The 15877-nt window shown below is 36.1% G+C and overlaps 1 protein-coding gene across 8 annotated transcripts in view; it reads right to left on the bottom strand.

The window, feature by feature from the left end:
* LOC138707383 (ligand of Numb protein X 2-like) overlaps window positions 1-15877 on the bottom strand; it is a 474351-nt gene that overhangs the window by 198007 nt on the left and 260467 nt on the right. Inside the window, exon 1 of one of the 8 annotated variants that reach the window (XM_069836724.1) lies at window positions 13101-13252. The exons of the other annotated variants lie outside the window; for them this stretch is intronic. Coding sequence (XP_069692825.1) covers window positions 13101-13194 — 94 coding nt within the window. The 5' untranslated portion in view covers window positions 13195-13252. Of the gene's footprint in view, window positions 1-13100; window positions 13253-15877 lie in introns of those variants that run through there. 8 annotated transcript variants of the gene reach the window in all.

Here is a 15877-nt window from a genome sequence, read left to right as displayed (position 1 = left end):
GGATGAAAACATTGCAAAAATGAAAATTGAAACCAGGATGAAGAATTGGTACTGGCAACTGTTTATATTTCCAGTAGACTGCCTGGCAGTTATATAGATTAACACCACAAGGGAGGGAAAACCCACTGGATTTTTTAGCAAATACCAGAAAAATTCCTCTGCCATACTTGCAAATGTACACAACCAGATTGCCACTTGGTAGAGTCCCAGCATAATTCGAAGGGCCGACGAAAAGGGTAAGCGAAGAAGCAAAGATGTGGGTGTTCGAAGTGCATGCTCATTGTTTTGTTATATTTCATTCTCACCACTAACCACATCTGTGTCAGTTCACCATACTGGGTAAAATAAAATAAACAAGCCGGTGTTACCTTGTAAGAATCAACAACTTTTTAATTTCATATTTTTTTATTAATTTTTTGTGTTAGCTTGTGAGACTTAATAATTTATGTGCTCTATATCATTACATGTGTTAGCTTACTTGACTGTATGCTATAAATAAATTAATAATAAATAATAATAATAATAATAATAATAATAATAATAATTATTATTATTATTATTATTACTACTATTATTAATATTATTATTACTATCATCATCATCATCATCATCATCATCTGTGTTAGTTCATCATATTGGGCAAAATAAAACAAAACACACAATTGTGTCTTACCATGTAAGATTGAACAATTTTGTATTTCATATTTCTTTCAAATTCATTCTCTGTGTTAGGCCGTAAGATATGATAAATATATTTTTATCATTACGTTAAGTTAGTTAACTTTATTCTGTAAAGAAATAATGAATGTAGAAATGAAAATTAAAGTAAAAATAATAATTATATAATGCTGAAAGAAAAAAAAAACAGCTCGCAACACGGTGACATAAGTGATCAATGTTCCAGAGTAGAACGTACTCCTAATTCGCATCACAAACAGTTTTTTTTTTCAGAACAACAATTCTTCTGTATTATAATAAAGCGTTCTGTCTAACATATGTCATTATTAACAAACAACAAACTCAACAAAAAAAATAATTTTGGCAGTAATGGGTAAATCATTCTACATGAAATGTCACTTCATTTCTATTTCTATAGTTGGGACAAGAGAAGTAATTCATATATTAGCATAGTGTGACAAGAGATTATATTCCTTAAGGACGGTTTGCAGTTTTATTAAGAGGAAAAATCAGTTTACACTGGAAATACTTGGTACTAGATGCAGTGAGAAAAATGACGGTTTTGAGGAAAAAAACACACATTATAATACACCACGATTTAAAAAGGCTGGTGCAAACAGTCAATTATTCAAAACAGTGAAAGGGACAGGTCTCAAGTTATTGTGAGTTTATTTGCTAATTTATGTCATCACCACCAGAGACGTAGTTTTGCGTCGTGGAATTCACACAAAGAACGGGAGGCTGTTGCGACAGACAGTGAAATTTTAGGATTGAATTTGACTAGAATGTACCACTTAGAAACTGCAGTGGACGCTGGGTGACCTATTTCAAAACTAGTGGCTGTTTATGTCCTAGGAAATGTCAGATCCGTCCAAAAACTTCGGAAGATACAGTAAACAGCCTACAAGCCGTGTACGAACGTAGTCCTAGCACGCCAACGCGGTCATAATCCACGGTATGGCGTATCTTATGGAAACGTAACAATGTCCTCCCAGAACGTTGGATCGGCAATGGAGGATACGACTCACCAATGTCACTCTGGCCCCCTCGAACGCCAGACTTAACCTGCGACTTCTTTCTGTGGGGTATACCAAGGACTTCGTGTCTGTCAGCCTCATGTCAGAACCTAAGCGACCTGAGACGACACATCGCAAAAACAGTGGAGTCAGTATCAGAGGACATACTGGCATGAGTCTGGACAGAACTGGAGTGTCGTTTCGACATCTGCTGTCACCAACAGGACTCAAATCGAGCTTTTGTAGTGTGCAGATAAAACTTGGAAGTGAACGCGTCTTTTCATGTTAATACAGTTAAGTTCGTTCAGTTATGAATAAATCATGTTTATTTTTGCACCATCTTGTTTTAATCACCTTGTATGCAATTAAAAATATATTTTCATTGATCAGAACTGCAGTAAACGTACTAAATTATTTTTCCAGTTGGTTATTTAGCGACGCTGTATCAACTACTAGGTTATTTAGCGTCGATGAGTTTGCTGATAGCGAGATGAGACGGAGGATTCGCCATAGATTACCTGAGATTCTCTTATGTTAGGGAAAACCTTGGAAAAACCCAAGCGGGAATCGAACTCACGGCCGAGCAGGCAAGCGCCTCAGCTGACTGAGCTATGCCGATGGCTAGCAAATTAGTCTAAGACAAAATTTTATCTTTATTGAAATTGTGAACACATACAGGGTGATACAATAGATCGTTTACAACGTCTGCGGGATGGTAGGGGAGGTCAAGAGGAACAACTTTTTTATGTACGAAAATTCATGTACATCGACCAATTTCCAGCTACGTATTAAGTACCATTTCCACGTAAGGAGAGTTCACATGTATTAACTTACAGACGTTACAGCTCGCCACTGATTTCAACACAGAGGTGCCATCTCGTTTATTCGACCCCTGAAGATACCGCAGAAGAATCGGTTACCCGTGTTGCTGCAGCTGCAATGGTCATCGGGGAAACTCCCGGCATCTTTGAACGTACAAGACAATCAATGATACGCAGATGCCACCTCTGTGTTGAAGTCGATGGCGAGCTATTTGAACATAATAATACGTAACCGACTCTTCGCCTGCAGCATTAATTAACTAAATAAACACAGTTTAGGAATTCACAATAAAGTCAGTAGTGACAGCCATGACACTATTCTGCAAGAATTGACTGCAGTAGTCAAGTGCAAGATTCAGCGAGTTCAGTGGTGGGATTTTGAATGCAATAAAGGAAAATACAGATTTTGAAATATATAACAACGTGCTATTATATCTAAATAAAAGAAAAACATGATGTGGCCGAAGGAATATCGCTGACATCGATTATACTCCATCCTATTGCATATGCACTTCGTGGCAAAAACGATGGACCGATTCTTGGTTGTTAAAAATGCGAATCTCTACCACGCGGTGCACAGTGTGATGTTTGTTCGTCTACACAAGACATGTCACGTGCGGGCATTTCCAGAATCTCTTTCAAGAGTATGCTTGCATACTTTTCTAGACTCCCTGTTACAGGTTACAATGTAGTGTGCGCGTAGGGGTAATACGTCGGCTTCCGTATCACAGATTGTTTGTTTGCCTCCCGGTAGTCTAAAAGTATTTTTTATTTTCATTTTTAACTGATTTATTCTAAATGTTAAATCGCATTCATCAATAAATTTCGTTATGCTTGCCTTGTAAAAATATTACTGTCATCACCTATGCGAGACCTGGCCTGTACAACCAAAATAATAGTTGTTTCACTTTCTAAAACACCGGAAGAACATGCAGTATAAATCCCACGCATCCACAATTCGTCAGCTGTCAGAACGAATGACTGGCTCTAGCCCACAAATTTTCAAGTGAGTTGGAAGGCGAGTCGACGGGGTCGGCATCAGGCCTACTCGCAATCATCTTTGTATCCGGTAGGTGGTTATTCAGCTGAAAGAAAAATGTTTCTTCTGGATATCGTTCTTGGGCGGAAAGAATCATTACAATTGCAAAAATGTATTCGTAGAAGTCTCCCGTAAACCGAAAATGGATACGATCCAGATGTCCTGCCCCAACACGCGACCCAACGAAGCGTTCATCGTATCCATACGACAAAGTAGGCAGGACCATTGTTGCTACTGGAGACAATCATTACTTCGTGGGAGAAAATGAAATTTGTCCACTCGAGCTCCTGTCCTAAAGCAGCAATACGCTAGACGGGTCACGATATGTCTCCTCTCTCACCTTATACCACGCTCACGGCGTGTGAGGAAACGGAAAATTTGAACGCGATCTCGATTTCAGAGGCAATTCTGAAGGCGTAGTTTTCAAATTCCTTCAATAAGATGGCGTCCTATTCCGTTGTAGAAGTGCGCGGAAGACAGGGACTGAACCATTCGCAATTCCACTATTCTTGAAAAAAAAAAAAAATTAGTCCACATCTTAGCAGTTGACAAACGAACTCCAATCACTCTGGATGCCCTAGATGCAGAATAACCTACGCGAACTAGGACAATGATGTGTTGACGGAGTTGTCTGTCATCTTCAAGAGTAATGACGAGACAGACCGTTTCATTTACAGAGTATTGCTTCTGAGGGGGGGGGGGTATTTACTAGAGTTCGGGCATATATTGTAAGAAATGTCGCCACGTAAATCTAGTTTTGCGAGAAATATGATGGGAAAGTCTTAATTGATAAAATGAGCATTTTGAACATTTCGTAAACTCGTACCATAACGAAATCTGTATAATAGGGCCTACTTGTTTTTTCTGTTCATGATTAAGTTATATATTTATCATATGCCTATTATTAGTTCACTCTTCTGAGGTCATGATGTATGTGGAATGAAACCTCAATTCGATTTTATAACATATTTCAGACTGTTAAGCATCTAAATGTGTCATCTCGTGAACTACGGTCTGTAGGAAATGTATCTGGAACTTATAAATAATAGTCGGCGAGCGATTCTTCTGTGGTGAAGTGTAAATGGGATAGCAATCCCCTTTTACTTCTCTCTAACCTTGTCACAATACTCGACATTCTGTAATATTAGTTCTCTCTTTAACCCACTATAACCTTGTCACTATACTCAGTCTTACTTCAAGTCACACAAAGACACGCCGGCGAGGCGGAGAGTAGAAACATGGGGGAACACGAACCAGACGCTACCATTATTCTTCTGTTGTGTTTAGATAGCTTGGCCGGTGTTATGCGGGATTATGTGGAATAAGTTAGATTGTCAGCATATTCAGTGGGGCAGGAGGGGGGAAGGATAACTACATGCATGTTGACATAAGTTATAGCTACTGTATGTTGAAAAACGTTGGTCACATACCTGCACTCCATAGGCGATCACAGTTTTTCCATCACTGCTATCCAAACACTCAATGCAGTCTTCTCTTTTCACTCTTCCACTTACAATAATCTAAACTACAATGTCTGTATTAGTTCCATTATGGTACGAATGTTTCTGCAATAGTTAGTATACTACGCACTTGCACGAGGATAAGTGAACTCTATAGGAGCTGCACAGCGACTAACCCTTACACCCTTTTTTCCGTATAAGTATCAAATGGCCTTGCCTGGATTACTACGTAGAAAGTTATGATCGGCCAAGCTATCTAAACACAACAGTAATCCACCGTGACGTTAAAGTAAACAATTCTAATGATGTTATTTTTATTTTTATGATTCTATATTATACATTTTTGTGAAGGAGTTAACACTTATTTTCCATTAAAGACCATTACAGTTAATAATCATAGAAATTATAAATAATACGGAAATTCCAATGTATAACAATAACCTTAAAAAAATCAAAAGGGATGGGAGATACAGCTACTATGTTTTTAAATGGGCCGAGTATCATATCAAAGTTGTTTCTCCAACTACGCATTACATGTGAAGTAGGCTAAATTTAATTTTCGTGTTCCATTTATTAATAACTCGACTAATAAGTGTAAGGCAGCTTGACAAACTGCTAATAATTATTCTCAAATTAAAGTTGATAATATGTTAACGATCGATGATTTCAATAATTACTTTATAAATTCAGTGAAATGAATTAACTATAACGTTGTGCAATGTAGTCATACCGCATTTCACGTTTTGAAGAACATGAATTTAACCCATCAAATAAGTTCAAATGCTAACCAGTCACGGAAACAGTTATTAAAAATAGTAAAAAATGTAAAATGTCCTAAATGTAAAGACGTGTTGCTCTTATTAAAAGTGTTATTCCATACATTATTGTTTCATTGATTATAGGTATAAACCGCTGCCTAATTCAGGGTTTCTTTCCTAATTCTATAAAAATCTCTAAAATTATTCCAGTATATGTACAAGAAAGGAGACAGCTCTAAACCAGAAAATCTCAGAACAATTTTCATAGTTCTTTTTTTTTTCTAAAATAATCGAAAATAAAATGAAAATCCAATTAACCCGTTATTTTGGAAGCAGATCTCTATTATCGAATTTTGTGATTGGTTTTAGAAACGGTTTTATATTAGAAGAAATTGAAAAACTAGTTTCCTCTTTTTTTTTTTTTGGCTCATGAAAGCCAGCACGCCATTCTGCGTGACTTATCTGTGGATTTGATTGCGTATCTCATGAGATTCTTATTTCAAAACTGCATTTACATGGTGTCACCGGATTATAAAATGAATTACGAGTGATGTATTCCTATCAGAATAATCTCAAAGGGTTTTATAAAATGTGAACATTACAAGTGGTTTAAATTAGATTTTTTCTTATCTTGATGATGGTAAATGACTTGCCTAATACGACTCTTTATTAATCAAATCAATACATAAATCCGCTAATCGAAATAATGAAACATTCACATGGCGAAGCAGTGAAGCGTTTTCGTCTAAATTTATACAAATTACAGAATATATTGTTCTCATTACTATTGAGGACACTCAAAACACAAGTAACATTATTAGGGACCATATTGGACATAAGATCACCGTATAAATTATTTATATGTTAAACTTTCAAGAGTCATTTATTTATTAAGATATTAAAAACCTCTTACGCCCCAAAACATATCTTAAAAACTAAAAATTATACACTTTTAAATTGTGTAATATCTTACGGCAGTGGTCGGCACTTCGTGAATCGCAAGTCAAGCCCTTTACACACAAGCAGGGTAAGGCATGATTTTACTCCCCTTAACCATCACTTGTTCATTCAGTTTGGGTATTCTCTCCCTCCTACCTTCACATTTGCTGTGTATTACGGGCTGCAATTTGGATGACGTAAACTTTGTCGATCGCTCTCTTATAGTATTCGAAAATGGGGAAATAGTAGTGCTATTTTCAAAGTTCTCATATTTTCAAGTGAAATCCTATACAAGCTCACCTTGTAAACCCTTACCCGTCTCGTAAATCTATGCAATTATAGTGTTAATAATAATAATAATAATAATAATAATAATAATAATAATAATTATTATTATTATTATTATTATTATTATTATTATTATTATTATTATTTATTTACTTATACTGGCAGAGTTAAGGCCATAGGACCTTCTCTTACACTCCACCAGTAAAATTTAACAAAAAGTTAAAGAACAGAATACTAACATATTACAAAAAATAATAACATAACAAAATCGACACTAAACAATATGAAAATAGCACCATATTAGAAAAAAGAAAGTAAAATACAGATCTAAAGATCGGAATATAAAAGCAACTCCGTTAGTACAAATAGTTAACAGGGAAAACGTAAGAAAGAATACAACAAATGGAATGTAATAAAATAATAAAAAAAGAAAAAATATGAAATTTAAATACAATCCACAATAAAAAGGCTATGATAATAAATTCATCCGGTGATCAAGAGAGCAGGCCTACCCCATTATCTCCTGTCCTTGTTGCCTCATACGTGGTGCCATCTTGGTATCACTTGTGAGGTTCAGACCTGTCTTCAGACAGTTGACTAAACAGAAAAAACCCTGCCAGTGCCTTTCCCCCTCCATTGCATACATCACCGATTAACTACATATTACACTAACCGGACTTCAGATGTTAACAAACAATTGTTTTACCCCTGACACATGCCGTCCAGTGAGATGTAATGCCTGATAATAGATTTGTAATATATTATAATACTCTCAAAATTAATTGTGAAAAAACATTATTTAATTTAATGTTATGGGAATTAATTACACAAATTAAATAATACATATGGTGAATACTAAATTGGTACAGTACATAGTTATTAATTCAGCACAAAGCGCACATAAAAATAATGATTCATTATTAATAAGTTTAACCATTCATCATTCAGTGTGAAAAGTGTCACTGGTGTGGGCTACTTCCGCTCCTATTCCCTAGCCTGAGCTATACCATCACTATAGATGCCCATGCCATAGCTGACAAAATTATTTCATATGCAGACGATAGGATTGTTTTGAAAGTTTTTAATGACTTACTTACTTACAAATAGCTTTCAAGGAAACCGTAGATTCATTGCCGCCCTCACATAAACCTGCCATCGGTCCCTATCCTGTCCAAGATTAATCCACTCTCTATAATCACATTCCACCTCCTTCAAATCCATTTTAATGTTGTCCTCCCATCTACGTCTCGGCCTCCCCAAAGGTCTATTTCCCTCCGGTCTCCCAACTAACAATCTATATGCATTTCTGAATTCGCCCATACGTGCTACATGCCCTGCCCATCTCAAACGGCTGGATTTAATGTTCCTAATTACGTCAGGTGAAGAATACAAATCGTGCAGTTCTGCGTTGTGTAACTTTCTCCATTCTCCTGTAACTTCATCCCTCTTAGCCCGAAATATTTTATGGATTTATTAATTTGTCCTACAGAATAATCTCTGTAATGTTGACAATTAATATTTGAGGAGAAAAATTCACTCCGGGGCCGGGGATCGAACCCGGGTCCTTGGTTCTACGTACCAAGCGCTCTGACCACTGAGCTACGCCGAATTCAATCCACAGCACCGGATCGAATCTTCCTCCTTCAGTGTTTCCCTTTGTGGCCTGACTCCAAGTTAGGCATATATGTTGACGTATATGTCTAGTGTCAACTGCCATTATACTAGGAGCGCACTCAGTTGAGTGACTTATTTGGCCGGGATTCCGCAGTTATGATGCACTGCTAGCTATGAGAATATTATGGATTTATTAATTTGAAGAATATTGTTAATAATATTAATATTTTAGGTTCTGAACAAAAGTGAGCTATTCCGTTATTATTGTAGATTATTTACGTAATGTTAATATGATGCATGATTTCAAAAAAGTAAACTCATGTGTTATTAAATAATAATTATGCAAACAGAGTAACACGTTTATTTTTTTCGGATATTCTTCGTTAAATGTTGACGTCTCGTGCTGCTATGCATTCGGTTGCGTTACAGTCCAAGTTCAACATCGGAATTACGATACGAACTTCCTAGCTGTCATTACAATAGAAACGAAAACTTTCTTGAAAACATTATGGGTTTAATGCTATGTGCCACATACCAGAAATACACTATTAGATTCACAAAGTAGTTGTTCACCTGATGATAGTATGATATACTGAGATTTGCTCCAGTAACGTCTTGTGACGTAGAAGGAATATTTTCAGAGTTAAATATTTTTTTCTGAACCTAAAAGGAGTATTTCTCTTGATAAAATGAAAATGTGCATTATTGTTTGTTATAATGAGGCTAGAATCATAATTGTATACTTTGTATGTTATTTTTATATGTACGGGTAAATTAATTTAGATTGGGAGTTACGAACTTTATAATTACAAATTATTGTTTTTTTATATTCTTTTCTTGTTCTAAGTCTGTGGACGATTGGAGCACAAGTTTGGTTACCACTCGGTTGTACATATTAGTCGTTCTGGTTCACTGACATTGAGAGACGCTCTATTACTTTTCACTCGGTAGAGATATAGTCCAAGCTCACACAACTTCACAGTTTTGGTACCAACTTCCTAGCTCTACACATTACATAACTCATCTGAATGGTTTAGTGCTAATGATCCAAGTCTTAATCTCTGTAAAACTCAAACTTTTGTATTCAGTCTCCATAATAATGTTGGCAGTGATAAACTAGTGCAGTATACTAAACTCTTAGGGCCGTATTCATAGACATTTTTAGCGCGGGTTTTCGGTGGATGATCAGCGTTTTTTGTATTCATAAACCAGTGTTAGCGATAGGATATGATTTGAATTCCGTACTAGTAACCAGTGGATAGCCGGGGCTAGCTTAGTACGCTCGTAGCGCGTGCTGCGAAATGTCTATGAACAGCACTCTTAGGTTTCATCTCGATAGCAAACTTACGTGGGAGGAACATACTCGAGCGTTGTGCATCAATTGTCAAAGATTGTTTATTTATTTAAAATATTAAAACAATTGGTTCCTGCCAGTGCCTTATTAAACGTCTATCGTGTTTTTTTTTTCAGTCTCATACGAATTATGGAGTTTTATTGTAGGGAAATAGTGCCACTGCAAAATATGTTTTTCTTCTTCAGAAAAGAGCTGTGCGATTCTTAAGGGTTGTGGCCCAAGAGAACTTTATAAGCCCTTATTTAATGAATTTGGAATTCTGAGTCTCTCTTCACTGTAGTTTTTGCTAATATTATGTTCGTATATGAAGATTTACACTAATATGATTCTGGTAGTATGGTATATTCTCATGAGACTAGAAATAACCACAACATAACTGTTCATAATGTAGATTAGTCAAGGTTTGTAATAGCCATTCAGTTGTGAGTGTGTAACTTTTTAATAAAATTCCACTTAATATTAGAGATATTGATAATAGTACAGTTTTTAAAACCAAATTAAAAGACATGCTTTTTAGCAAAAACTTTTAGACAGTACAGGAATATATCGGATGTAATTTTAACTAATTTTTATGTAAATAGTTTTAACTTTTACGAAGCCTATTGTAGCCTAATTTATATTATTTTATGGCTTTTAAATAAGCTAAACATCGTAAAAATAAATAATTTCCAGGGAGTCATAAAAACCACTAATATATTACTTATCCTACAATTCAATTCTATGACCAAAACATTGTTGTGTTTCGTCATGTTGGTGACACTGTGTACCGGTACTTCGTTGTCATCGGAACGACACGGTTGGAAGCTTCTGCATTTTTCTCCAGTTTAGCACATAGAAGTACGGATAAATGGATAAGTGCACGGATTGAAGTACAGAAAGTAATTTCGCCATGAACTTATTTCCTTGTTTCGCTTAAGTGCGAGGCTGTAACCAAACGAAACTTACAATAGTGTCATATGTAACGTACTTGCAATTATGGATCAAGAGGCAATAGTGGTCTACGCACAACTTTTAACTAAAGAGAAAGCATTAAAATTAAACAGATTACGATACATAATTTATATTTGGTAAGGCAGTACAACAGCTAATTTTATTAATTATCTCCCGTTACAAAGCAATGTGCTATCAAAATAACCATTTCTTTGGTAATATGAACACGATTATAACGTAAACGTCACAAGGATAGAGATAGATGGATACACAGCCCACCACATGGCTGAGTTGTTCTCACGAAGGTGGAGGAGGATTAGCTTTGTTCAGCAAGCCGTCTAGGAGACGGATACTCCTCTATGTAGCCCGACAGCATACAGCCGGACGACTTAAACCTCGAGGAAATTGAGACAAAAGGAAGACGGAACAGCATAATGCCTGACCTGTGAAGTGAATAAGAAGAAGCCTTCTATTCAGTATTATAATAAAATAATGATATAGGCCTACATAAAGTACAGACAAGTGCAGTATCTGCACAGATGGGATGGTGCTTTCCTAGTCTGAATATAATTTCGTGGTTTTCGATCTTTCTCGATGTTATACAAAATGATATAGTTGGGATTTAAATAGGTATATCGAAGTCTCAATTTCGGCAAGGATGTTCTTTAGATCACTAGTGCTTCCAGATTCATCGTTATGACATTCTGAAGATATTTACAAAATTGATATGTATGAATACAAAAAAAGCGTATTTACGAAAAGTATTATCCATTATCAGTTACATTAATGTAACTGTAAAATTCAGAGTAATTATCCTACGAATTCATACTTAGAAGTAATTTTAAGCTCTAAGGTAATAACTCATTAAAGCGACTGAAAAACTTTCTTCCTGATAAACTAAAATTAATTCTTGTACAAACACTAGTGATGCCACATTTCGACTACTGCGATGTAATATTAAGTAACTTAAATGCAAATTTGAGAAGTAGGCTATAACGTGTGCGTAATGCTATCATCTGTTACATTTGCAATATTGGTAAATATGATTATGTTTCTCCGTCTTGGTTAAGACAAAGCGGTCGACAAGCCCTGCATTCCCTTATTTCAAATTCTACGCACCGTTATTCCAATCTACTATCCACTTGGCTTCTCGTTTTTTTAATTTATTCCCACACCATCAGCTAAGTACCAGGTCTCGTCACAACTTGCTCATTATACAAGACATCTTTATTATACAGTGTCAGTTGCTTCCGAGTGGAGTAAGGGGTTGTCGGTCAGTGACTTCATTTAGATCAAAATTACAGAAATTCTTGCTTAACAGATTAATTACTGCTTAATATTTGTTACTTATAATGAAACTAATATCTTTCCATTCTTATTATTATAATTAATTTCTCCAACAAGAATACAAAACCTCTAATGGCTAAATCTCATTACATTAATATTATTCTCATTATATCCATATATTTTAGGTTCTGCATAGTTCCAGTAAACTACTATTAAATTAATTTTATCAATTAAAGCATAGAGATTTAATTGCGTCATATTAGCTCGTACATTATTACTTTTCGTACAGGCTTTATCTCGGATTAAATAGACGTATGCTAGTCACTAAAATTTAACGTATTGTTACTGCTGTGGACCATTTAGTGTACTGCAAATATTCGTAATTCAAATATGTATGCCACTATTGTATTGATTAAGGTTGGTTGAGTGGCCTTAATTCTGCCAGCGAAAATAAAACATTCTATTCTATTAATATTGATACTGTCACGACATAACCTCAGCCAGTTAACCTCAATTTTTGAAGCCAGAATTTTTTAACATTTTCAATATCGGACTTAAATGGCGCTTATGACGCATCTGAACTCGATGTACTCGTATTACACATGCTGGACACTCCGTCTCACGGTTCACGGCACAATTCACACGTAATGATTAGAACGAAGTGTCACTGATATTATTTCCTATCACAAACGATGCGGTTTATGTTACAGCTCAATACACTCCAACATCATGCGGTAACACCGATCTCTCTGCAGCACAATACCAAAAGAAATGTCAAATGTGTAGCCTCACCTTACTCAAGTCAGTGTCAATAGTCAGTACCGGATTACATTTTTCACACTCGGCTGCACTACGTGCTAAGGATGCTTCGAACATGTCACTTCTCGACAACAATCTGATGCCACGTTTTCCTTACCGTCGCTGATGACGTTGATGGCGAGCCGCCGCTGAGAAGTCCAGAAGCCTTGTCTCGGAGCCCGCGACCAGTAAGGGGCCTCCGACAGGAACATCCGCAGCTCCACAGTGGCTGGTCTAACAACCACGTGGCCCAGAGACCCGACGCCACAACCCCTGCCAAATATGCAACCGCTCCTCGCAAACTGAGCGCGTCGGTGGCGCTGCGCCCTCCCGGCCCGTCCCTATCCTGCGGGAGTCGGGGCATGCGCGTCCACTTAACTTCCCTTTCATATTATTCACCGTGCGTTTATGTAGTGTTATATTTTCTCTTTGAAGATCTCACATATTCAATTTACATTTCGACGTTCCGTCTTATGTGGAACTACTAACCACAGAGATTCCACCGAAGTGTATTCCTTTTATCAAGTGTGGTGTATGGAGGTTTCTGATAGGCTGTCAATACCTGGCCATCCCTGTCGTTCTCTGCTGCAAGTCCAGCGAAATGAGTCGCTATTTTGGTTTCGTGCTTTTATTATTTTAGGGTAGATACTGTACCTACTTACGCCACAACGTTTCAAACAGTTCAATATAATGCACTGCAACCCACGGAATCCTAGAAACACCATGCCACGTCACCGTAACGACTGATTCTCATACTATAGGATTGAGTGCGCTAGCAGTCATCCCAACTACGAAAAAAGGTTGTAAGAATATATGTATTGTGCAATAGTATTGCTGAAAAATGGATTAGGACAAAGAAAGCACAGACACCGTGTTAATGATATAAATAAAACAAGAAACACTTGACGAATTTCGCCGAATCCTTACATGAAAATTTGCTGGGAACAAGAAGTTCGAGATATATTTTTCGAAGAGTTAATTAAAAGCTTAAAGTTCTACACAACAAGAGAGTATCATTCCGTGCAAAAAAGTATGCTTTTGAACCATGATGTCTCAAAAGTTAAAAATATTGTAGTAGGTTATTCTGTAAGTTCTAAATATGAATTTCACGCAATGTTATATTTATATTCTTCATAGTTTGGCAGCAATCAGCATTTAAAATATTGGTTTAGGAAAGAATATGGCTTCATTCATTGAAGTTTTCTTACTATGTAAAAGAAGATGGAAAAGTGATTTCAATGCAATTCGGAAAAGGAGAGCCTAGTTTATAAATGCCCTCAAAATGATATATATATATAATTTTTTATACATCTTGATTACACAACTTTTAACACCATATCACTTCGGAATATGTATCTTACACGCCGTAAAATAATTTAAAAAATATATAGAACACAAAATGCAATTCATTTCTACAGACGAAAAAACATGTGTTTAATTCTTTAGGGTATATTGATTCCAATGTAAAAATTTTAGAATGTAGACTTAAATACCATGCTAGTTTTTAACAAAAGTAACTCACCGGAACAAAGGAGCTCAGCAGGTAGGCTCTTCCGTCATTGCCCGGTGATGTTCACACTGCTTCTCCGCGACTTCTCCGTGCACTTACAGTAACTTCACATGACGAAGAAAATGTTTGAATAGTTATTTTGTTCTCCCAAACTGTAACTACACAGTGAATTCTACGTGTTCCGGCCTGAGAAACCGATCGTTATTTAATATGTCAGCCTCATTTTCATTTTGTTCTTTCCCCGTTAACGGAATATCAACACCAGGATTATTAGCTTTCGCCCATTCATACAGTTATTCCTTCTTCGCTCGATTTCCTCACATCACTTTGTTCACTACAGCCTGGGGATGCCACTTTCGATAATTTGTTAGACACGAAATGCATATTACATCACCTATCACTAAATTCAATACATTTTTCTCGTATCCATTCGATAACTTTTCTATTACCTGTCTTTCTCGTATGTCCTTGGAGTCCGAAAGAGTTACAACACCACAAATACCGAAAACGACTTTCAGATTTTGGCATTTTCTATCTAATCAGGCACCACTGCACTGTTAAAAATTCACAGCTTTAAATAAATGCTTCCAGACGTATACTGCCAGCTCCTGCTGTGCGATCAAGGTCAGGGAGACGACACACGGGTTTGAGATTACTCATCGAGTTATGACGTCTCGCGACCGCCACACAAAGCAAGCGGTTTTCAACCGTCAGAACAAAAATTAATAATTTTATTAATTTAATTACTCATAGGATTTTTGAGATTAGGTCATAAAACTTGGGAGATGGATTAAGAATAAGATTTTCTTCTATAGGAATGAAATTCGCATGAATTTAAAATGTTGCATTCAAATATAAAACTATTTTTTTTTCAATGAAGCGTTTTTATAAGCATCCCTTAATATTATTCGAATTAGTCTTTAAGATATTAAAATATGGTTGTTCAGGTTTACAATGGCGTCTCTTTAGTTTCGATGACACTTCATATAGGGTGCCTAGGATATTTCAAATTTTGGATAGCATGTAACTGCCACCCATTTGTCAGTCATCCGTATGACTAAAATATTAATGATATGGCGGTCACAGTTGGCAGCTTAATTTATTTTTATAACATTATTATATTAAAAGCACAAAAAATGCATGACATCACTGCCATATTCTTCAAATTTTCTATGGAATGACGCTATTGTCAACGAACAAGGAAACAATATCAATATACGTATGTGGAGCAAATATGTACGTAGTACGTAGTAGGAATTTTACTACGAAGAATGAATTTATGTAGTAAAATAATATAACTTGTACCTACTTGATAGTTCTTGCAATGTTTAAATTCTATATTTATATGGCATAGAACCTCCATGTTTTACTATGATTTCTCCAAT

Source organism: Periplaneta americana, chromosome 10 (assembly GCF_040183065.1).
Source record: "Periplaneta americana isolate PAMFEO1 chromosome 10, P.americana_PAMFEO1_priV1, whole genome shotgun sequence".
In the NCBI taxonomy this organism is placed as follows: Eukaryota; Metazoa; Arthropoda; class Insecta; order Blattodea; family Blattidae; genus Periplaneta; species Periplaneta americana.
Note: the sequence above shows the minus strand (reverse complement) of the source record. Positions and strands in the feature narration are given on the sequence as shown.